Below are 26,387 nucleotides of genomic sequence, written 5' to 3' on the forward strand. Positions count from 1 at the left end.
AAATTAGCAGATTATTTCCTTGAAATTTAAGATCCACATTAAATAAAATCTGCTGATTATTCAAACAAGTAGTTGCCAGCTAGTGTAACAAATGATCAGCCTCCCCGTGTACTTTAACAAAGGCCCTTACAATGGATTAGGAATTTGTAGCCTACTCCAAAAAAAGAAAAAAGAAGAAAAGAAAAAAAGATTTTCACTGCAGAATCACACTGGGATAAACCTGAAATAAGCCTGCTCTTGGTTAGGTGTATATTACAAAACGCCTAAGCACACAAACACTCAAGACCCTGTTGGAGTACTGTTTATGTACTTAATTCAAATAATGACTTGAGGGGGTTAAAATAGCAATTTAGAGAAAGAAAAATACAAACAGACACATTTTTATTTTGCAACACTGAAAATAATAATTACACACTGAGGTAAATTGAATAATCCAGCTTCATAAAGGTCTCTGTCCTGAAGTGGTACACAATGACCAAGTACAGTATGTCCAATATTTCACAAAATGTTTGCAGAAGCTGTGCATTTCGATGTTAATTCTCATTTTTAAAAAAAGAAAGTTTAATGAAGAGGTAAATCCATGTCATCTTCTACAGTCCATCACAGACCCACTCTCCTGTTTAGCACAGTAGCAAATTCAACACTTCAACATTTTTTTTTTCTAACATTAAAACAAAAATATATACCTCTGCAGGTGTTTTTTGAATATCTTTATTATGAGGGAGCGTTAACTCCATGTTAACTCGCTTTTTTGTTTGTTTGTTTTTCAAGAGCTACAGTTTTCTGCTGATGAGAGTTAGGACTTGGCCTTGGCACATATTCAGAGGTTTATGAGGAAAATCATTTTTGTAGTCCAGAGGGTCAAAGTGTAGTTTCTCTGCATACACTGATGAGACTTTGAGGCTGGTGTGGAGACTGATGATCCTGGATGGCAGGGACAGCTGTCTGACTGGATCCTCTAGGTGGACGGCGCAAGGATGAAGATGGTGAACTCAATGCTCCACAGCTCTGTAAATGCAGATCTTCGTGAGCATGCTTCCTCTGGCTGCCCATGATCTTCCGTGACTGTGTCATCAACTGCGTGAAGGACATAGCAAAACAAACATCCCCGATGTACATTCAGTTGTGATATTTCACTTTCAAGTTATCTATTAAAGCAAAAAGTTTTAAAAAAATCTATGAATTTCGTATCTTATGGTTAATAATACAAAAATACTAGATATTTTACACATAAATATGCCAAATTCACCTGATCAATGATATTGGCACTGAATATGGCCTCCTCCATGTGTTTCTCATCAGATTTAATAACACATTTAATGCTGTTGACCACCTGCTGGACCTCTGGAGGTAGACTGCAGCTCGAGTGCTCCAGAAACTTGGCCACCAGCACTTTGGTGTCTTTGTAAGTTTTGAGGTCTGCAAGAGACTGCGGCCGTTCTGTAGACGTTGAGTGAGGGATGTGAGGTTTGAGTTGGATGTCCACCTTTCCACCTTCCTTCTGCTTCTTGCCCCCTTGGCTGCCATGTTTGGCTGAAGGCTGCCGGGCATTTTCAGAGAGCTCCATGCAAGCTGTGAAGAGCAGTGCATTAGTATGTTTATTTTAATAACCCTTTTTATTTGAGATAAATAACTGTATCTTTTGCATATTGTGCTACATGGATAACAGAAAACAAAAGGTGGGGGTGAAACCTTGATCACAGGGAGTCTGTGGGGAGTCCTCAGGTGGATGGTTAGAAGCAGGAGCACAACGGTCACCTGCAAGTCAAGTCACATGCTTAGTTCTCCAGATTGCTTATGGGCTATTAATGAGATGATATGATGCCGTATGATAATCTGTAATGTTCTTATACCTACAACCCAGCAATGACAGTTTAACCGACCCCATCAAGTCAAACATTAGGTTTTCATAATAATATTAAATCTGTTTAATTGTCTTTTAAAACCCCAGGTAAAGCAACATTTCCCACTTGTAGTTTTAAAAGGGGGGTTGATCTACTTTCAACCTGGTTTATGAAACCCAGCCTCACTTTTGCTGGCAAGCTCACATTGCAAAAGGTCTACAGTGTGAAATTATGTGATGTTAGAATGTAACGGTCAACCAGTCATAAACTGAACAGCACTTGCCTCATTAAATATTAATGCCCTTGTTCAGTCATGGAAACTGTGTTTTTTTTCAGCATTTGAGAAAAATATCTAAATGTCAGTGATAAACATCACCTGAGCTAAAAAAAAAAAAAAAAAGTATAAGAAGCAGCGGTGTAGCACCAAATTTTGGGCCCTGGGTACAAACCATCTTGCTGGGCCCCCGTACCAAAATACCATATAGTGATACCAATGGGTGGGGTATTGCAGTTTTATTATAAAAACACTTAAAATGTAAACAAAATAAGCTATTTGTACATAAATTCTATACAGATGTTTATTATACATTTCTGCACTAGGATACTGCATGTTTCTGTGTGGGCGCTCAGCTACTGTTTATGTGTGTGCGTTACAATGCAACCATGCATTAGTTCAGAACTGCGATTAACGTCTACAATAAGCTGTGTTTAAAAGGGCATTTACCCATTCAGTTTTGAGCATCCAGATGGTATAATCAAACATATCTCGCGGAGCGCTCACGGAGTATTCATTTATTTGTCATTTTAACTTTTGGAAATGGAGCGTAAAAATCGACTTCAAAGATTTCTTAGAGACACTTTAGTGAGATGGGCTTTGTAACGGCGTCTTTAGTGCCTTTTATTGGTCTTGAGAGAGGAAATGACATTGATGTCAATGAAGGCCTTTCTGAGCCATCGGATTTCAACAAAAATATCTTCATTTGTGTTCTGAAGATGAACGGAGTTCTTACGGGTGTCGAACGGCATGAGGGCGAGTAATTACTGACAGAATTTTCCCTTTTGTGTGAACTAACCCTTTAAAATGTCATGGCAGAACATTAAAGTATACTAGTCTGTGCAACCACTAATGGTTAACAATTTTCAGTGTGAAAAGCCCTATAGATTTAGACTGAGTAATCCCAGCCTGATCTGCCGATGATTTGATTTTGCCCTTCAACTCAGTCTGGAAACCTGTACATTCATTTCTACTCTTTCTGTAACACTTTGTAGGAACCATTCGCAAACTGGCTTATCCACCTGGCATGCTTTTGCCAGGTTTAACATAATGAGAGAAGGATGGATCATTGCCCGTTTATCACGCCTCTTGATTGGTTAAATGAATATCAAATTGCGTACAGAGTCATTTGAATAATGCTTGTTGATCACACCTCTTGTGCAGTAGAAAATTCAGAGCAGACTCCCCAGACCTATGTTTAATCTTAATTTGATCTTGGTCTGGTGATAGCCATACAACTATAGATTTGAACCGAAGCAAGAATAAAGACTCACGTACTTCTAGATATGGAAGTACAAGATATGGGTTCACTAGTGGAACGCACAATCCTTGCCAGCTTCCGATACCCTTTGGTGGCACGGAGTGTGCGGGGCCGCTCACGTTGGCTGGAGTTGCTGAGGGCAGAGGTAGCATGGGACTGTGAGGAAGAGGAGGATGGAGACCAGACGCTGAAGCATAGCCGGGTTCCCCGCAGCTGAGTGGTGGGTGACGGGGAGGTGCAGGTCAGGGCGGAAGCTGCGTCTGCCGTGGAGGTCACTGCTGAGTTGGAAGCACATTGGGATGGAGCGCTTGGGGGGAAAAGAAGGGTAAGCTTCTTATTGGTTCGTTCTCTGTGCTGTGCGCGAGACATGGGTTTAACGGCTGTAATCTCCTCCTTGTCGAGCATGTTAACAGCATCAGGTGACAATTGGGGAGAGTGGGGCTTTGAATCCTGCGTGACAGAGGACTCGCTGCGGTCCAGTCGAGCAGGGGTCTGCCGCCTCAGGGAAGAGTGAGTGCTGTGTTCCAGGCTTGTGCAGCTACCGTCAGTAGGTACGATGCGCAAAGTGCCATACGGAGAGGAATCGGAGCCCTGTACCTCTAGAGAACACAGGTCTTCAGAGGAACTGTGGTCAGGGATGTCTGCAGTCTCGGATACCATAAGGGAAGCACTATCAACAGAGGCTGTAGAAACAGAGACCACATCATCCTTATATACAGACCATAAATTAAAATGGTGATTTATAAGATAAATTACTGTTTAGTCAGCAGATGTATAATATAATGAATAAAGAAAAATGATCACACTCCCGTTCAAAAGCTTGGGGTTGGTAAGATTTTTAGATAAGAAATTAATACTTTTATTTAGCAAGGACGCACTAAATCAAAAGCCACAGTAAAGATATTTATGTTACAAAAAAGATTTCTATTTCAAATAAATGCTCTTGTTTTGAACTTTCTATTCATCATAGAATCCTGAAAAAATGTATCACGGCAAGCAAAGTTGTTCTATGTTTATAATAACATGACATGTTTCTTGAGCACCAAATCAGAATATTAGAATGATTTCTGAAGGATCATGTGACACTGAAAACTGGAGTAATGATGCTGAAATAAATCACAGGAATAAATTACATTTTAAAATATATTATAATAGAAAACAGTTATTTCAAATAGAAAATATATTTCAAATGATTCTGCGTTACTGTATTTATCAAATATTTTTTTTATTTAAAATTTAAATGAAAACATTTATTTAAATAAAAATCTAATTTAGATTTTAAAAGGATCCCAAAAATTAAAAATTCTGTCATTAGTTACTCACCCTCATGTCGTTCCAAACCCGCAAGATCTTCGTTCATCTTTGAAACAAAAATTAAGGATATTTTGGATGAAATCTGAGAGCTTTATGACCCCTCCATTGACAGCAATTTAATGAACGCTTTCCAGGTCCAGAAAGGTTGTTAAAATAGTCCATGTGACTCCAGTGGTTCCATCTTAATTTTATGAAGTGACAAGAATATTTTTTTGTGTGCAAAAACAAACAAAATAACGACCTTATTAAAAAAAAGCCAAAATTTGCAGTTTACGTTGTAAATACATCACACACATGCTTCATGGTGCTCACGTAAACAGCATTGGCATGCCGTAGATCACGAAAGAGCTGCACTATTAACAACAGAAACTGCATAGCAGTCTGACACAGGCTAGAACGAAATTGTTGAATAAAGTCTATATTTTTTGTTTTTCTACAAAAAGTATTCTCGTCGCTTCATAAAATTAAGGTTGAACCAGTGTAGTCACATGGACTATTTTAATGATGTTTTTACAAACTTTCTGAGCTTTGAAAGTGTTGATTAAATTGCTGTCTATGAAGGGGTCAGAGAGCTCTCTTCATTTGCGTTCCGAAGATGAACGAAGGTCAATTGGGTTTGGAACGAAATGAGGGGGAGTAAATTAATGACAGAAATAAACATTTTGGGTGAACTAACCTTAGTAAAATCTAGTTCCAAATTAAAATCTAAGTCCTGCAATATCTTAACATAGCCCATACATAGATGCACCAGAGAAGAGAAAACCTCTACTTTGTGTTTTCATTGCAGCCTCCTCACCCTGAGTGCTAAGGCCAGCTGTGGTGTTCCTTTCACACAGACTGGACTCGGTGACCTGTTGCTCAAGACTGGTGGTGATCTGGACGAGAAAAAACAAAAACAAAACAAGAGGGCTTCATTTTACTTCAAATTTCGAACAAATTGATCAATTATGTGTTTAAAACACACAAGCTTCAAACTGTTTTGAGTGTAACCTTCTGGAGAGGATGGTGATTAAAAACGGTCTTACACCTGAACACGATAACAAACAACTGCAAAAGGAGGAGAATCAGACAGCAAAACATCTGGCACAGAGAGCCTGCTGCAGCCTGACATCTGGCATCACGGCAGCGCTTTAAAATGACTATGCCATTATGTGACCAGCAGGGGGCTCTCTAAGATCAGATTTGCTCTTTAAACTTCTGCATTATGACTGCAAATTGTGTGGTTTCCATTTAAAAAAAAATCCTCATAACATGATTGATCCAAAACGCATAAAAAGACTATAGAGACAATTTATCCTGTATACAGAGAGCTTACGTCCACAGCACAGCTGGACTTTTATAAAAATGTGAAAATAAGCTGCAGGCTATAGTCAGTAGCTGAAAATAAAGCTGACTATATCAATTTAAATATATTTTTCATGTATCTAGTATTGCCGTTTCCATTTCAAAGCTTCTCAGGCTTGTGCTTAAGGTAAAAACGGGCTCCGATGATTGAAATGCCCCTGCTGCATTGTTTGCAGATGGTTATCAACAGCTTCACATGAGAAAGGTCTAAAATCTTGGGATTTTATTCTTTATTGCAATCACAGATTCCTTTAGGTAGCAAACAAATCTTCAAAATAACACATTATCACAGGCTCAGTCGCTGGATTTGAAAGGTTTAGTGGTCTTTTGTGCATCTCTTTGCAAAGAGGAGAGCTCTTGTTCCCTTTCATCAGGAAAAGAAGCGAAATTTGATGAAAAATCATTGTTCATAAAACTAGCCCTGCTCTCACTTTAAGAAAGCCCATTTCTTTTAAATGGAACGAAATTTCTGCCTGTATTGCTGATGTGTTCCAGAGAAAATTATAATCCATTATACAAATGCACTTGTATTAATTTCTTTCAGCCCCTCAAGTGCACCGAAGGACCTTTTGACTGCCAAGCTTTACACAGACAAATGAGCGTACCTGAAGAGGATGAACATTGCCGAATTACTGGTATGCATTGCTTTAAGAATGAAAGACCTGCAAACTGCTAGTAAAATTTATAAGAAACCAGGATCTGTCATAAAACAGTAACTGATGTGACACTCATCTATTAAATGCAATTCACACGGACAACATGTTTTAATTTTTTTATATTAAAATGAATTGACTAATTTTATTTGGGTTAGTTTAGATTGTAAAATGTCATGCGGTGTGATTTCCAAAAATCTAAATATTAAAACAAAATGTAGATTTTTTTTCTTCCCTTTAAGCTTAAATGTACAATTTCCCTGCTCATACTCATGCAAATCACATTGGTGGTGTGGCTGCGACATGATAAAAATGGAATGAAACGGATCACTTTTTTAATACATGTGACAAAATTTATGTGCTCTGAACGATAAAAAATTGGGTCAACTTGATGGAAACCTCTCAGTTCAAATATGACAGGTGTTTTATAACAGTAAAGGTCACATATATTACAAATTGCAGTTGTTCACAGAAACCTTTTGATAAACGATTACTTCGGCCACACAAAATGACTTATATTCTTTAAACTTGCTCCTTTCAGGCAATGAATTATTACAGTAGTATGTAGAAAAGGTGTCAGCTCTTACCTGGCTGGCAGGTGTCTGTCCCACGACAGATTCATAGGGTGGTGGCAGCTCAGATGGATATAGAGCCCCGGGGCTGTTAATAGGCACCCCATAAATAGCACTGAAGGGAGAGTGTGGAAATTCCAGATGCAACCCTCTAATGGACAGAGATATTGGTAAAACATGATTATGACACTGCGTCAATGCTTCAACAAATTTGGCTGTGGGGAGCTGCAGAAAATATGAGGCCATTTAGGCACTGTGGAAAATTAAACAATTTCCTCTTCATCTCAGCGAGTTACATATCCCATTCTTTTAATTAACAAACCTCTCTGTCTCATATCGGAGGGGAGGAATCGTTTTTTTTCTTTTTCATGTTTCCTGTGTATTACCACATGATTGTACTGACACTGATTGTGCTTTGAAGCACTCAGTGTGTATGTAGGGCTGCTCTTGCTCTCTATGTATTTACTGCTTTGTTGACACATTAGTGTGGCCGCGGGCTGAACAGCCTCATCAGCACGTTTTTTATGATGAGATGGTGGGCAGAGTGTCTCACAGTGCGAGACAGAGAAATCAATGGTGGATTTACACCAGGCCAGGGACACTGCCGCTCCATAATATGGATTGTCAGAGCGGTTTGCCTTTAGACTTATACAACACGGTGGTGGGTAGGTCTTAATTCCCTTCTTTTTTTTAATTGATGTTTTGCATAATCATTCCATGGGACAATTTAATAAATCTCAGAATCAATTCACAAACGCTCAAACCTCTGTTTCAGAGTGCAGAATTTGCAGCGAAGCAATCTGAGATCCTTCAGATAAGACGTTAAACCGAGGTCTTGACTCTCTGTGGTCATTAAAAATCCCAGGATGTCCTTCGTAAAAGAGTAGGGCATCCTGGCCAAATTTGCCAATTGGCCTCTGTCCATCATGGCCTCCTAATCATCCCCATATACTGATGGTCTCCTCTCCACCAATCAGCTGGTGTGTGGTGAGCGTTCTGGCTTAATATGGCTGCCGTTGCCTCATGCAGGTGGATGCTGCACATTGGTGGTGGTTAAGGAGATTCACCCCTTCCATTTAAAACGCTGAGTGCCGAGAAAAGCACTATATAAATGTAACCAATTTTATTATTTGATGTTTCTCAGGTATTGTGTATATATTAGGTTATTTCAAGTCAGCTGGGACATGAACTTTGTGTCTGTTTATGTGTGGATTTACCTCTGGCCCTCCATTACAGGTGTGCAGGTGTACTCTGGGGGGTAGTATGGAGGAGGGGGGATGGGTGCGATAAACTCGTCAAAGTCCAGCGTCTGGTGTAAGATGGTACCATGAGGGGTCATACAGTCGGCGCTCAGGGCACGTGCCCTGTGTGGCATGAACTGGTGAAAAAGAGAAAGAGTAAAACAGTGAGTTTAAAAAAAAAATATATATATATATATATATATATATATATATATATATATATATATATATATATATATACATTATTGTTCAAATCCTGCTGACCCTAAACCTTATTTTGATTGGTATGTATTTGATGACCATATAATGATGAAATCATTCACCATACAAATTCTGTGGTCTTTGAAGTCCCCGTTATATTTTTCGTTGTTTAGGCAAATCAGGCAAATCATTGTGTCCAAAACAAAGAACACTAAAAGTAGGATGTCAGTTGGGAGAAAATATAAGTAGTTCAGGTCTGCATAATTTGCAAGGTTATGAGTACAGTGAAGATAGTTATAGCCATTTCTCATCCTGCTGAGACCCTTTGGCTAAAGTGTTTCATTTTATGCAATTTAACCCTCTGATGCATGAATTGTTAAAGGAAAAGATGAATTTTACTTCAAAGCAAGGATATAATAATTTCATTTTTTTTTATGTATTTGAGAGAATGACATAATGGTGCATCTCTACTTTCGTCAGCCATGTAGAATGTAGTTTGTCAGAAATAGAAAAACATAATTACAAAAAAAAAATACATTAAGAAGAATGTTATAATTATGAGAGAGCGTCAAAGGTTATCATCCATGGTGACTGTCTGGATGGTTATCGGAATTGTTCAACCACAAAATAATGGTTTAATTACACAAATTAACCATTTACTCTCCAAACAAAGTTTGACTTGGTAACCAAGACATTGGTGATCCTTGACTTCTGTTGTATAGACATTTCTCAAAAGGTCTTGTGTTATGTTTCACTGAACAAAAAAGTTAGAGGGTTGGAGTACATTTCATTTTTGCGTGAACTATCCCTTTAAAATTGCTTTTAAAGTTCTGTCTAGTGTAGTGGGCGTTATGCATACGATGGTGAATCTCTTCTGGTGTTTTAAACAGTTACGAATTTCATTCCACTAATCTGTAATGAATCCGCCGCTTGAAAAGTTCAAATGGGAAGAGTAACTCATTTTGTGCCATTCCTTATGAGTTCAAGGATAGGTTTAGAGCATTTTTATGATGACAATGCACTTTCCTTTAGATGTCATATTAGAATATGTGAAGCCTCATCAATCAGAAGATACTGAAATCATCGCTCTGATCTTAAGTATCATTAAGAGAGGCAGTGACTGTAAATGATAAGCACATGCAGCAGTTTAAGCATCAGAATCTGTACTGATTCAAAACATGGTTCTTAATAACAACCACCCAATGTATGCAGAGATAAAATACAAATCATCAAGTTGTGATGAAATCAGTTAATACAGCTGCAAAGGGAAAAGCTTCACCTCATCCCTGCCCTCGGGCTTCTGTTGTCTTTGTGCATGGACTGTTCAGCTGGTAACAGTGGTGATTTCTCGCTTTGCCAATCTGTGCCTCGAGTCGAAACTAATCCCACAACTGCTCTAGCGATTCACAGAGCCGCAGCCATGCTAATATAAGTCATCTCAATTCATCTCCCTGTGCCCATGCCCCTGCTGCAGCCATCCATGAGGCTGTGCAATTTACTGCAGTGCCCATAAAGCGCACAAAGCCCACTCTTAAAGAATATTAAAACTTTATGTGCCACAAGTTTATTTTCTCTCACATAAAAACAGGCTGACTGAAAAAGACAGGTCCACTAAATGTGAGCGATGACAGATACACAGTTCTCTTCCACTGAGCATTGTAACACCTGGGGTCTCATTCCCGTGTAATCTTATGCTTAAGAAATTAATAGTACAGTACTTTTGAAAATTATGTAGAACCAGATGAGATGAAGACTCCTGCCATAGCATCAATGGTTTTATTTGATTAAGAGAAGAGCTGCATAACGTGAACTCACATAATCTCTATAACATTTTGGTTGCAGAACAAATGTAACAAATGAATAATGGGTGACAAATGACCCTGCGAATGAGTTATTTTTATTATGTCATTGGAACCACAAACTTTGGATTTTTGCATGATGGTGTATCCATGGTGGTACAGTAGGTGTCACCTGCTGTATAATGAAAAAAACTTGAGGCAATGAATTTACTTTAAATAAAGTCAACTAATTTAACAAAATCTAAGGATACCGTCTCATGACCACTGTCGTTCAGCAAAACATGGACAAAAAAAAAAACATTTTGCCCTGATGCGTGGACAAAGGAAGATCCAAAAACCAGCATTCACAGTCGATGGAAAGGAATCTAATGGACTTGGGCAGAAATCATGATCGTGAATGAGCGAATGTATTAAAGTTTTATTAACGTTATGGTGGTATGAAGCCCTTGGGAGTGAAAGCTAATGAGAGAGACCTGCGAAAAACACCGGTGTCTAAGCTTTTATATGCTTATGCTGCAGTCGGCAGCTTCCGTTTTTTGTTTGTTTTTTTGGGGGGGAGATGGGGGTTGTATGTGTGGGGTAACGCAGTGCTGTTTTACATGGGTAAAACAATCATCCTTAATACATTTGACTGTGTCGAAAATTATGTTATAACTTACTTTGCTGTGTGGCTGGAGAGATGGATACTAGAGTATCATATTAATAAAAGCAGAATGACTAAATGACGTTTGCTAAATGACATGCAATTATTTTTTTAAATATATTGTATGATGGAGAAAGCTCTCTGAGGCATGGTAAAAATATTACTCGCGGTGAATCAAGAAAACAAGCGATTCAAACAATAAGACTAAACGTTTTGCGCTGTATGACAAGGATTCGTTTTCTGTTGATAAAGGTATCCAAACAGTTGCCCGTCTGCACTACAAACATTGTTGTTGGTTTAACTTAAAAAAGTATTTTGAGTTTATTGAAATTAAAAAATTTAGTTGACGCAATGAAGGAAATTGGTTTAATACATAGAAACTCAAAATATTATTGTATCTGAACAACATAAAAAAATTGATAAATCATGACAAATAGCACAATTGGGCATGTTTCACTGCGTCATCACAAATAAAACACAATTACCCAATATGCTTCCATAATTTCTTTTAATAATATTTGAATAAAGGTTGTCGATTCTCAAAAATGTGTATTGTATTAACTCAAATTTTTAATGTCAATGAACTCAATTTTAAGGCAACCAGGTAACTTATTTTTTAAATAATATTTTACACTGACTATGAAAATCAAAGGTAACGTGGATATGACATCATTGACAGGTGACACAAGGACACGGTCCATAACACTGGTTAAAATAGCTGATTTCTCTGGATTTAAACATTGTTGGGAACGTTGCGGATAATGTAAGTAAACAGGTCAAAAAATACATATTACACTGTTCTGGTGGTTTTTATTTCTTTTGATTGTTATTAATATAGACTATACACTGTTTTTAATTAAAATATTACATGTTCACTTGTCTTGATTGTCTTGATCTTTTCTCCATGATGTAATGGAAAATGTAATGTGCATTTACACACTCAGAAAGACGCACACACATTGCAGTATGGATCACACTTACCATCTGTAGTAAATCAGTAGAAACCATTTGCATACAGCACACGGCAGTGGCCAGAGCACACACAATGGTGGAGATAACATTCAGTGCACACACGCTGAAAAGCAGCTCCTGGGAGACAGAGAGAAAAATGGAGAGACAGGGATAAGAAGGGAGAGAACAAGAAGGTGATAATCAAAGAGAAAGAGGCAGAAGGATAGAAGGAGAGTGAGAAAAAGAGAAAAAATAAACAAGAGTGGCAATTGTTTTGTTGGAAAAAACCTCAGACTGGCGCAAACATTTATTGTTCTGTTTGTCAGGGTGAGAGAGACTGAGAAAGACGGCAGTCAGGAAAGAACAAATGTGTGGAAGAGAGATAGAGCAGCTATGACATAATGGATAAGAAGGATAATGGTGTCACCAAAGTGAGACTTTTGCATGGCATCATTGTTCTTCAAAAGATAAGCACAAAAAGCTTAACTAAAAGGTGGAATCTGGGAAAGCCCCTTCAGTTCAAAATATCCATTCCTATTCAATGACTTGTAGGAATATTTAATTTGATTTGATTCTGATTCAGTTGATCTGATCAACTACAATGTCCATTTGGCTTCAGCTTTTGATGAAAATATACAAAAACTTGGAACAAAAATATTAATTTTTAAAAAATGAACAAGGCCCAAACTGTGCAGTTTACGGACCAAGCCCCACAGTTCGGCACGCATGTGTTTTCTTGGAACTCAAACGCTGTTATCTGTGTGCACAACCGTACACACCCAAAGCATGCACAAACAGAGAGGTGTGTTTTATACACCAAGCGAACAGCGAATTGTTTCCTCTTTCGCATCTCCATGCGCTTGAGCGGACGTAATTCGATACATACACACAACATTTTCAAAATACCTCAGCAAGTATTCTTGTAAACACAGTCGGTTGTCTTAAGTGAACGGAAACATATGAGAAAGAAACCAGATGTGTATTATTATTTTGGATCTGTGCATTAGGTCTTAAAATGACAGCGATATATGAATACCTGAGCTGTCTAAGATTAATAGGGCTTTTCATACTTGAAATAAATAACCCTGGGTCATTCTAAACCCTGGGTAAACTGAATCCTGGATTATCTTAATCCACATTTCACACAGCATTTATCTGGGGTTAACAATTATTCATGGGTATTTAGAAGCTCTTGTTTCACATTGTACATTCATAAACCCTGGGTTAATGTTCTAATTTGCATTTGTGGTGTCAGTGTCACTGATTGGATAAACGCAATCTGTTTACATAAAAGCTCTATCGTTGCCGACTGTACTATTGATTTTATACTGAATGGATGCGTTGGACTATAAACGTAAGAATGAAACCGTCTGATTTTCACAAAAAAATCGTATTTTCTGTCAGCATTTGACATTTTCCCTATCAAATGCTGGATTTATTCTTTATATACAATGTGCAGTATTTCCATGACTGTCCAAAGCAAATATGTAGGCCAATGCGATTTGATGCCTGTTGCTAAAGTGCCTAGCTTTAACATTCTAACACTATATCGTTATACACTGTACACGTTTGGCATCCCTATGTGAGGTTACTGCTACAAAAGCACTGCTTTCCAAACCTCGGGTAAAAAGCAGTGCTAGCCCGCTTCTAAATTGCAAGTGTGAAACATAAAATGCGGTGTTTAGAATGATGATAACCCAGGGTTAAGCGCAATGTGAAAAGGGCTAAAGTTAATCAAACAACAAAACACAGCTTTAACTAAGATTAATCTATTTTTAATTTAAACAGTGAACACTAGTGTTATTTTTTCAACAGTTTATTTGAAATATTGTTATAATCTATGCTTGCATAGATATAATAACACATTAGCCTACGCAAGAGCGCATAGCCTCTGTAGTCATTGAGAGAAAGAGATTGCTAAAAGAAAAGTCACTTGGACTGGAATTATACCAAACTGGTGGTAGTATCCACAAAATGTTAAGTACATTCAGTATTTACGACAGCTCATCACACACACCTGCTATCAGAGCCCTGTCCGATCTCTCGTTGTGACAAGATGGAATGTATGTGACCCAGTGATGTCCTCAAGGAAAATGCTGAATTCTTAAATGTGCACAAGCCCTTTAAGATGAAAGGAGCCCATCCTAAGAGGACCGGACAGGCCAAACCACTTCTACATGACTGTACAATCATCTAACCTCCAAAAAAGGCCAAGCACAAATGCATGGGTCTGGACAAAAGACATTTGAATGCATATTTTGTAGCTGTTTGGTCCAATTCTAATTGTTTTTCAGTTTTTGATTAAAATATCAATATATAATTTATTTAAAGGGGTCATATAACACCATTTTTATACAAGTTAATATGATTCTTTAGTGTTTAAATAAAAACTGTGTAATAAACTTTAATTAAAAATTCTCATTAGTATTGTACGAAAACACTCATTTTACCTGATCAAAAACAGCTCTGTTTTCATCAAGCCATTTCAGTGCATATAGCTTTAAATGATGAATGACCCCGCCCCTCTGTTCTGAGGAGTGTTGCCATTGACAACAGTAGGGGCAACCTGAGTCTCTGAGGACAGATCATAGACCTTAAAAAAGATCTGTGCAACTGTATCAATTTTAAACGGAGTCAGGACAAGACAACAGCTCCAACGAAATTCGACATTTAAGGCTAAACAGGACGCTTCTGAACGGTTGGTTAATGTAATGTCACTTTGATCTATCTTTATGTACTGGCAGGGTAACGTTAGCGATGAATGTTATGTGTTTACTGATTTATACGTTCATTGACAGATTGATGTTACACCAAATGCCAATAAAAACTTTTTTTTCTGTTAATGTCGGTTTGTCAGTGAACGTTATCTATGCATTGTTATAACTGAAACAACACCTTTTTTTTTTTACAGTAACTGACACCGTTATAAACCATCTACTTATGTAGATGTACTTATTTAAGCTTAGTGTTACCACATCCACGTTAACTTTAAAATCAGCATTTGTACAATAACCATAACGCGTTGTTTATTATAAATATGGGATTATGAATTATATGGAGAACGTCATGCATAGAAAGCATGCCGTAATTTAACGTTACCCTGTAAACTTTAGCTGCATTCATCGTGAAGCGTGCAAGCGTTTCAAACTACACTCCTTCTGGAGAAGCAGCAGGAACAGAAAGAGCTTGTACAGATCTGAATCCAGGAGCAGCTTCTTAGCAAAACCTGCCTTATACACTTAGCCGCTATTCTGCTCCAGTGTCTCTACTTATACAATGGTGGACTACGACAATGACAGCTTGAGCTCATCATGGCGGGTCTTTGTTGAAACGCTGCTTGTCAATCTACAGTCGTGGGAGGGGCATCTGACCGTGTGACGTCACACAGTCGAACGGCTCAATTTGACACAGGGGAAATCGTATAAGGAGATTAAAAAAACAAAAGAGATGGAGTTTTATCATTATAGGATGGTTGTATACAGACACTGCCAACACATGAATGAGCTCTCCTTGAATGAGCTCTCCCTGTTTTCTAGCCTTTATTTTGCAATCCGCAGTCTCACCACATTCAATTCAGACATTAAACTCACACTGGGTAAAATATTATTTTTGTTTTTGTGCTGTAGATTCAGCAGCAGTGGCAAAAGCAGGGATCAAAAAGATCCACCTGTGTACCTATACAACAAGCTAATGTTATTACAGGACTAACTCCAGCATGCAGAACTAGCTAGTGTAGCTGTGTTCTAGCACATCTAACAGAGGTACTAGGTCAGCTCCACCGAGAAACACCTGCTCTTCCCATTTTGAGCAAGGAATGCTAAAACATGTCTCCCTAAAGACAAAAGGAACAAAAAAGAATGATGAAAATACATGCCACCTTACATTCTGAAAAAACATTCATTCAGTCCTTACAACATGGTACAATTGCTTGCGCTCACATAATGTTGATGAGGGTCTAAACCATTAATCTGAGTATTTGCTAGACTAGAAAAAACAGCTTTCAGTAGATATGATAGTACTGACATGTCACTGCCCGTCATTATGTGACAGACCTCAAGATCCTGTAGGAAAATGAGTCTGTCATTATGAAACACACCAGTGATATATAATGGCCAAGGATCCATGCTGCAATATGCCAATGAGTCATAGCATTAATTGTACTGAGGGTTTTATAGCCATTTCAATTGACCTGACTGGCCATGAAAAGACATGAAACCTTCAGACATCAATAATAACATTAAAGTGTATAAATCTCATTTATGTTTCATAATGCCACCTGCAGTAAGTGCTACACATATCACATAAACCATCAATTGTCAAATTAAATTAAAGGGGGGGGGGGGGTGAAATGCTGTTTCATGCATACTGAGCTTTTTACACTGTTAAAGACTTGGATTCCCATCCTAAACGTAGACAAAGTTTCAAACACTAAGTTGGACGTTTGATAGAGTATTTCTGTGTCAAAAATACTCCTTCCGGTTTCTCACAAGTTTCGGAGAGTTTTTTTTGAGTATGGGTCCGCTTGACGTGAACAGAGTGGAAGGTCCTTGTATGGGCCGTACGGCTCTTCTCCCGGTAGGGTGCGCGCGTGTGTGGCTAGAGCGAGAGAGGAAACGCACGCCCAATAACTGCTGTCAAGGTGCAGATCCAGTCGTCTGTGAACACTTCTGTCACGCTGTACCGCGCTCCACTTTACTCCTATGGGTGACATCAAACGACTTTAATGCGCCCGCACAGCAGGGAGGCATTACAGGAAGGCAGCGCTGCATTTGAACCGATTTGAACGCAGAAATGACGAGAAGCGTCACAACATCACGCTTCAGTCGTGGTGCAATAGTGGATCTCCACGGTCTCTGCTGTCACAGGACTTCACGAAATCAACAAGAAATGTGTTTTTGACGGAGCGGTCCCAGCGATAAAGGTTCACGGTTGTGCTTTGGAAGCAGGCGGTGAATAAAACTGCTTCAAATGTCTAACTTATGTTGATAGCTATCGTCGTGTAAGTAAGCATCAGTAAAGAACACGATCGTGTATAGTTAATTTATCAATGGAGCATGCGATGTATGGTGTGTGTTTATACATTTGTTCAGCTGACTAATATGTCAGTTTGTTTATTGTAAAACCACCCAAACATAAAGCTAGGCTAGGGGACGTTCTCACAAAGTGTGCTTCTTCATTCAAATGCGCTAACATTACTCCATTGTTTTTTTTATACACTATCTGACGTGCAAAACTGTTTTGCTTGCTACTGCTAAGGTTTAGTCGCATACAATAGTCCATAAACCAAATCATGTCCTCGTGATTTCTCCTCAGTCGCAAACTGCGAGTAAACACACACAAATGTTGACAGGCCACTAAATAATAAAGTACATACCACAGAGACGGACGTCCTGCTGCTGCTGTTTCTCCTGTTCAATTTATTTCAGCCTCCGGATCTGGATCATAAATGTATTAGTTGAATCTGATTAATGGTTTATTAGAGTAACGTTTTCTTTTCCACGCATGACAATGTCAGCTTTCAGAAGCTCTCATGCAGTAGATCCGCGCTCGTCATTCTTTAGCTCCGCCCACACGATACGCCTCCGGGCGCTCGGTTTTTCCGGAAAGACTCGGTACAGCCTATATTTCTTTTATAAATATAATAAAACTAAAGACTTTTCGGAGATATGAAGGATGCAATACTACTCTATAGGTACTCAAGATTGACTGAAACTGAGTGTTTCACCCCCCCTTTAAGGGTTTTTCTCAATTGTTGTGTGTGATACTTTTATGTTACAGCAATGTTTGAAGATGTCTAAAAGTGTCTGAAATAAAGATGAAATAAAGTAAAATAAAACCTAAATATTAGATGAAAACCTAAACTAAAAAAAAAATCACCAAAAAAAAAATTTGAAGTTGAAGCACCAAAAATAAAGCTACAATAAAAATATTTAGAAAAAACACAAAACATAATACAAATGAAGAAAGCACATAAAATGTCTAAACCTTAAACTAAAACTGAACATTTAAAAATAAAAGCCAACTCAAAATATGAACAAATAATATTTAAAAAGTATTTAAACTAGTATTTTATGATGGCATAAACACACAAAGCCTTGCAAATACAATTCTGTATAGAGAAAGCAGACACTGTGTTTTTGTATGTAAGTTTGAATGATGAAAACATGTAAAGAAGTTTTCTGTCATATAATATCTCTGTAATGATTATACAGGATTTCACACAAGGTTTCATGTGGCAGGTTTACAAGCATTTATAAGCAATTGCTTACAGGCAAGTGTTGATGTTGTCTTGATTTTATAAAGAGTGGCGAATGCTTTGTACAAGCAAATTTGTGGAAGCCTCCCGTTTTCAAAAGCTGCCAAAAGCCCGGACATCGTGGCTAGCATGAGTGAATCGCTTAGACACTGGAAAAGAAACCAGCGGCGAACGCTAATTGAAGATGCATAACTAATGATGACTGAGTCTCATCTGCATATTAGAGAGAAATCCACAGTGCAACGTGTCCAATAAAGCAGACGTTTTTGGAAATAGCATGTAATTCTTGCTCTGCTAAATGGTTCAAATACTCTCTAAAAGTCAACCGAAAAAGTGTTTGAAAATGGAGAAATCCCTGGAGGAACGCAGCAAATGTGCATGGGAGCAGAGCCAAAAAATATTTCTTCAGGCTAAAAGTGTGATATTTTATAAATGTATTCCTCAAAAAAATATAATGCAAACATTCTTGGTGCTCAAAACAACATTCAAAGAAAAATAGCAGAACAACAGTACAAATCAAAACCATTATTGTTTAAAATATCTCTTTCTCTGTATATCCTATAAGAATAGCACAAAAAACAACACATCAGAAATTGTGATGCGAGTTATGTTAAATTGAGTAAATAACACTTCGTAAACACTGAAACTCATCAATTTACATCTAAGGTGACTTACAGCGGCATTCCTGCAGGGACAATATCCTTGGAGTGACTTTGGGTTAAGTGGTTGCCCACAAGTATAATGGTGCCAGAAAAGATTGAGGTCTCATGATCTCTCGTAGTTCTACACTATCCATCACTGGGTCTGGATTTGCACATTTCTACTACAAATGCAAACTGTCATTTTTCTATCATACAAATGCATAACTTCATTATACACAGTATACATTACCGTTAATTTTCACAATATACCTGTTTTTACTGTATGTGTGAGCAAATAAATGTATAGCCACAGTGAACATAAGAGACTTCTATTAAACATATTAAAAATGTCTTACAATTTTTGAACGGTAGTGTATGTACAGGACAGTCCCTAGAGTTACTTTAGCGATTAGCATATGGCTTTGTATCAGTAGAAACCCTGGAGTATATTCAAATGATCAATCAAAGTATTGAGGCAATCAAAAAGTATTTTGGTATCATACAGAAAAAAAAATGCATTACTTGAATATCAAATCGATAGAAGAGGCTATTAAAGAATATAATGAAAAGTAGCTGGCTATTTTGACAATGTTCTGAAATTCAAACACCACATATTCTCTAATTTACTTTGTAAACAGATATGGATAACAGGATATGACAAACACCTATACATGTACACAACTCTCTCTCTCTCTCTCTCACACACACACACACACACACACACACACACACACACACACACACACACAAGTACACGGACACGCACACAGACACACACACACACACACACACATTCACACATTCACACATTCACACATTCACACACACACACACACACGCACACGCACACAGACACGCACATGTTCGCACACACAAACAAACAAACACGAACACAAACACAAACTACAATACCTTCAGTCGGAGGCGTATGGTGTTGCAGTCCCTCAGCGGGTTGAGTTTAAGCGTATCTCCCAGATTATTACAGGTGGATTTTAGGTGCTCAAGCTCACAGCAGACACACACACCATCACTGTCAAATTTGATCTGAGGAAGGACAGAAATAAACTGGTTTCAGTTTCATGCAAGTCAAATGATTGTTTCCGGATAACAATAAAACTTGACAATAAAACTGTTATGTTGTGGCTGCTCAAAATGGAAACACAAACATGTAAATGTGGCAGGCCAGGGACAACTGTGACACACAAAATTTCTTCATAAGTTACAGCGATGAGACTTGTTTAGCACACTTGTTTCTCTGTCTGTCTGAAATAAGCAGGATCATATTTTCATATTACCCCTTAAGAAATGTAACAAAACTGATTTTCAGTAACTTCCAAAAAAATCAGCTGTTTCTGCATTTGAATTTAAACTTGTTAATTAAAAGTTACCACGGATGATGACATATTAATAATGTAGCTGGCAGCTAGCAGACAAGGTCATATTTATAAAACATGTATAATTCAATTCCCTTTCAATGCAAATATATTCATATATTACTTTTACCACTTTTTTTGTAAAATGATTTCCACTGTCTCATACATAAAATGTATCTGCATAGTTGTGGAAGCTTACTATATTGAAAAATAAAGAAAAATGAAAGTCTCCCACACTGAAACATGTATAGACTTCCAATATTATTGAGCCTAACAGATTTAGCCTAATTATACATGTTTGTTAAGAAATATCTAAATAATTCCAATACTTGGTGTACCAGCATTATAAATGCTTTTTGTGTTACACTGAAATAAAGTCGCCATTTGACCCATATTGCACAAAAGCGATGTGTGAACTTTCCAAGCAGGGGTTAATTGAATCGTGAAAACAACTTCATTAATATTTCAGTCATGGCAGGATCAAGTCTCTGAGGAGGCGAGTGTTCAGTAGGCAGAGAGGAGATGCTTAATCCAACATGTTAATCCCTAAATCAAGTCGAGTAGAGACTGATGGAGACAGAACTCTGTCTTTAGCCTGGTGTGAACCGGTAGACAAAGGCAAGGATATACCTGACCTGCTTCATCACAACAGCACAAGATGCAGACTGCCACTGAGTTCTCAATGCCATGTTTCCATGACAATAGGTGATTACGACAGTGTTTTGTTTCTGTTCAATTATGGAGAATTACTGGAAGATTATGAAGGTCCTGTTTAATGAGCGGACAATGTAAAGATCAGCATGTCATAAGTTCTTATTCATTTTTTAAATTAGTATCTTGTGAGAAAAAAAAATCTCTACTGCTGATTTAGCGAAGCTTCAAATGTTTGGTATCGCTTCATGCTTGCTGAAATGTATTTTTAATGTAATAATAAAAAACTAAAATAAACCTGGATAGGATCCAACTAATTTCACAAACCATAGAATGGCACAATATAAGCTTCTTTTGATTGCTAGGAGAAAAAGTATTATAATTTATATTTGATTATATGAATGTATGATTGCATATCAACCTTCACAGTATAAAAAAAAGAAAAAAAGATTGAAATCGCCTGAATATTTCATCTGTATGACAAGTTCAATCTATTGAACTCATGACACATGATGTGTGTGCTCAACCCTTTGTAAGATGAATCATTAAAGCATTTTCAGGTACCGTTTCAAAGAGCCATCACCTCTTTCTTTGTGCATTCATCTAAAAACAACTGATCATTATTTATAAAGAAAGTTTCACTTCACCATCAACGTGTGCTCCTATACTGAGAGCCCACCATCAGACTTCAGTTTCTATTTACCACTGAACTGAATGGACGCTATTGTTGAATTACTTAATTAAAAATGATGGAATAGCTTTGCCATTCAAGTCCATTTTCATGTTTTAACGAATATAAACATATACTGCGTTAAAAATGACCTCCCCAAATGTATGTTAAAGCAAAAGCTTGAGTTCAAAAATGAAACCCACAAACATAACAGATCACTGATACTGGAAAGAAGCTAAAATGAATTCAAAGCCTACACTCATAACCTGAAAACCAGTCATGCATTTAATTGTGTTTGAAACAAACAAATGAGAATTACCTGCTAATTAATGTACGCAGAGATATGGATGTGGAATAATTAACAACTATAAGATCTTCCACTAAACTCTAGCAATTGTTTCAAATGCAATGGATTTAGTGCTACATTAAATAAATTCCTAATACATTAATTTGCCACTAATTCTGAATACTACTACTCAACTGATCATAGTTATTTATTGCTCCCACACCAGGCGGATAAATGGCCTTAGAGCTGGAGAGATGGGTGTCCAGTTTTGGATAACAGAAATGGGGGAAGCCGTGCTGAGCTGTTATGCCGTGCTGGGCCAGCAATGGACCCACTGTAGAGCTGATACATCAACCTCAATAGAAATCACAGCAAAGACTGACTGCTCTATTAATCTCCTTTATAAGCCTTCATTCAAAGAGCACAATGGGCAGCACACAAACATACTGTGGCATTCATTGAGGATATCCTACAGTATCAAAAACAACAATTTAGAGCTATTATGATTTGCCACAATAGAATAAAAGAATGAATTCGTTTTTATTTTATTTTAAATGCTATATCTCTAGTCTAGCTTTAGCACTTCAATTTATAGCTTTCATACTGAAAATTCACAGTTAAACTGTACCGCTGTAACAACACAGATTAAAATAAATATTCATTATGTATTCTCAAATTCAAACAACGCCTCAAGAATTCGTTCCTCTCTAGCAAAGGCAAAGTGATCTCATGACAGGACATTCGGCACAAGCATGGCTAATGTACGTGAATTGACTTCCACTATGAAGGCTCACCCAGTCCTATTCACTCATCCGCTGCACTTTCACTCACAGTGAGAGAATCTCCCCCCAGACAATTGATGATTATGATTTTTTTTTTGCTAGAAAAACCCTGTGAGCTTCAGCAGCCGATCAGGAACCCATTTTAATGAGGACAAAGGTGCTGGGTGTTAATATTTATTTCTGCACCAACAGAATATTACAGGCATAAAAAAATGGGTCCCGGCAGACACACTCATTTTCTCTGCCTTAGCGACTGGATGTCGAGCTAATTTCACTGAAATCTTGACAAGGTCATCGTGTTAATGAATGATGCTCTTGGGAGCTATACTTGCTCAATGGATTGATTCTTTAATGACAGGCTAGTTTTGAGAGGATGATAAAATACAAAGGTTTAGGACTAAGCTATTTTCAGTTTGGACATACTAATCTATTTAAGGTTTCCTTTTCAACAAAGAAGTGATTTCAGGCATGCGTTTGAGGACATGGCTTTCTCACCAGCTGACAGTCCTCCAGAGAGTTGACCAACTGGGCATTCTGACAGGAAAGGATGGCTCCTGCGAGGTTCAGCATCACACACACAGCAGACAACAGCATGAAGAAAGTTATCTGCGGAGAAAGAAAGGGAACAGACTGTCAGTTTCAGAGGTTATCGTGGTATATTAAGACTCCTAATGAACAAAAAACAGTAGGATGCCATTTTTCACCTCATTAAACAAACTTTGCAGAAGGATTCCACATACAGGGTTCCCAGATATTTTAGCTAACGAAAGGCCATGACCTTTCCAGATATTTATAAAATATGCGCACAATCATTCTCATGCTTAACAATCATATGCTGCATTAAAAAAAATCCTATATAAACAAACTGTTTCCATTTCACTATTTCTGAAAATAAAAAATGTATCAATGTGATGGCAAAGCTGAATTTTCTTCATCATAACTCCAGTCTTCAGAAATCATTCTGATATGCTGCTCAAAAAACATTTCTCATATATCCATGTTAAAAACAGTTTTAGCATTTCAATTAATAATGAAATGGATTCTAATCTAAAGTGTGACCATACGTTTTTTTCAGGATTCTTTGATGAATATAAAGTTTAAAAGAACAGCATTTAGTTAATATAAATAAATATAAAACTCAAAACATGTATATCGTGAAAGTCAAATAATAATAATAACTAAATTTGATTTTGATAGAGTATATAGAGAAGACATTTTTTTCTACTTCAACTTCACAATTTCCTGATATTTCCTAGTTTTCTGTGACCACGGGATCCTTGAAAATTGGTGCAGGATCTCTCCCTCTCTCTGATTTCTAATCTGGCTATCTAGTTTATTTGCAAGACAATTTGCAAAGTCTAATCATTGCCAGAGTTTGTTTAGTTTATCAGACCAAAAATAAACCAATTGCGGTTTATGGGACTTGATGTAAGAGCGCGAAAGATCGAACTATTCATCCATGGGGAAAGCAGAAGGAACAGATGTGACTAATAATTAAAGCACTCAATAATCAATGACTTCAACCAAAACAATTAACGTTGATCTCACCATCTGAGCCCTGACTCATTACTGTGAGAGATGGCCCCTAACAGCTCACATGAATAAATGAATAACACAAGTGCACTTCGGAGCATTGGGCTATTTTTCTCTAGGCGTTGATATACTACCTCTCCCACAATTCCTCAGTAGGCCATGCTGATACACGGCCAGTGACATATGGTCAGCTAGAGAAACCAATCTTTGCGTAATTCCCCCGCCCCACATCCTATCAATGCGGCCCCCGTGCAGCTTGATAGATATCAAGCGTGGTCATTTTTCCTCTTTTTGCACCACTGGCAGAACCGCAACTCCTGGTTCCTCTCCCCCACTCTCCATTAAAAACAATTCTCTTTATTTCTCAGCTGACACTTCTGGGATTTCAGTCCTGAATGATGAAATACGTTGGACATTCTGGCTGCTTTAAATCACAGTTTGTGTGTGGGAGAACATCAGGTCCAGCCCGGGCAGATTACTGGCTAGGACACTGAGCCGTATATCAGCACCGGCCTTACCTCCACAACATGATGATTTACTAATGAGGGCCTCTACCTGACGGGACATTAACCTTGCAATATCAGACATGTCAGCGGCGAGAGAAAGAGACAGAAAGAGAGTGAGCGGAGTTGAAAGTGAAAGTTAGACCACATTTCAACACTATCACATAGATGCAGATTAACGCTTACAATATGCGGCAAGCCAATGTGAGGGATGCAGGAAGATGGTAATGTGATAAGTGTTTTTCAGGCTACCAGAAAACTGGAAGATTAAGAGGCTGATGCACGAGGAGGTTCACAAGCGTCCCGGGGCTGTGAGGGTCCTTGGCTCAGGCGCACAGGAAACCTCACGCTTGATTTCCTCCACACTTAATAAAGTGCAGACATTGTAGAGATGACAATGGTGATCCATTGCAGCTGAATGACTGAACTAGGTTGTGTTCTGTCTTGTGTAGACCAAAGGACGCGGAAAGGTTACGAGCATAGGCAGGATGGGAGTGTACTCTTTCACTCAGCATTTGTTGTTGCTTGCCGTGGGAAAGACAGTGACTTTTCAGATTTTCATAATTAATCACTGACAACAACAATCATGTCAGAATGTTTTTCTTGTGCAAGATGACAAATATGAAGCCAAACCTGAGCTTCAGGTAGGAAGATGACATCTCCGTCACTTTAGAGAGAGAAAACACATTACAGCCCAAATGATGGCTGAGGACCAGGCTAAAATACAGGCAATAATGAGACTGATTTTGTAAAGGAAAAATTGAAAAGATGTTATTCAAAACACGAGTGATAAGGGAAAGCTTAATGGGCCACTCTTTAGCCATCCTTTCAATGTAAGCTGAGCGTAGCCAATGAAATACACCATTCCTGTCTATCTCTAATTTACTCTGCTGGTAGCACAGAGGAGGAAAAATGGTTCTTTCAGCAAATGCTTTGTAGTTTGCAGTGAGCAATATCAAAAGACAAATTCAGTTGCTCTGCTTTAAATCTACTACTGTGACTCAAATTCAATCTTTAACTTTAATTGCAGCATGCCGTCTTCTCAAACTGGTTCACAGGCATTCTTCAGGTTGCCTGGGTTTTTGTATTATCAGTATTAACAGTTTAAATATAATATCTGAAGTCATTTTGCTTTCAGTAATGCACAACTATTTTTGCAGCATTTATTAATCTATGTTAATGTTAAAGGGGTCATATAATGGTACATGCACTTTTACAAGTTGATTATACAGCAATGTGTGTTGGTAGTGACTGTCCACAACCATCCTATAATGATAAAAATCCATCAAGTGTTTTTTTTTAAATCTCCTTATATATTTTCACCTGTCTGAAATCAAGCTGTTCGATGTGTGACGTCACACGATCGGACACCCCTTCCACGACTGTTGATTGACAGCAGCGTTTCATCTCAGACCTGCCGTGAGCGAGCTCAAGCTGTTGTCCACCATTGTGGATAAGCTGGAGCAGAATGGCGTCTAAGCGATTGTGGTGTTCTGTTCTTGGGTGTAATAATGAACAGAGCAGTCATTTTGATGTTGATATATCTGATATATCGAATTGATACAGCTGAACTTGCACAGATGTGTTCTGAGAGA

General features: G+C 37.9%; 1 protein-coding gene across 2 annotated transcripts in view; it reads right to left on the reverse strand.

The window, feature by feature from the left end:
- Positions 1-357: 357 nt before the first annotated feature.
- The window catches only part of fam189a1 (family with sequence similarity 189 member A1), a 130,227-nt gene continuing 104,197 nt past the window's right edge, over positions 358-26,387 (reverse strand). Inside the window, exons 3-12 of one of the 2 annotated variants that reach the window (XM_067441494.1) lie at positions 23,252-23,362; positions 19,907-20,038; positions 12,128-12,235; positions 8,480-8,640; positions 7,278-7,413; positions 5,490-5,568; positions 3,395-4,062; positions 1,693-1,750; positions 1,250-1,572; positions 358-1,077 (exon numbers count right to left, since the gene is read on the reverse strand). In XM_067441494.1, the coding sequence (XP_067297595.1) occupies positions 862-1,077; positions 1,250-1,572; positions 1,693-1,750; positions 3,395-4,062; positions 5,490-5,568; positions 7,278-7,413; positions 8,480-8,640; positions 12,128-12,235; positions 19,907-20,038; positions 23,252-23,362 (1,992 nt within the window). In that variant the 3' untranslated portion in view covers positions 358-861. Of the gene's footprint in view, positions 1,078-1,249; positions 1,573-1,692; positions 1,759-3,394; positions 4,063-5,489; positions 5,569-7,277; positions 7,414-8,479; positions 8,641-12,127; positions 12,236-19,906; positions 20,039-23,251; positions 23,363-26,387 lie in introns of both variants that reach the window. The other variant, XM_067441486.1, reaches the window with a different exon arrangement.

The sequence above is a fragment of the Pseudorasbora parva genome, chromosome 1 (genome assembly GCF_024679245.1).
Source record: "Pseudorasbora parva isolate DD20220531a chromosome 1, ASM2467924v1, whole genome shotgun sequence".
In the NCBI taxonomy this organism is placed as follows: domain Eukaryota; kingdom Metazoa; phylum Chordata; class Actinopteri; order Cypriniformes; family Gobionidae; genus Pseudorasbora; species Pseudorasbora parva.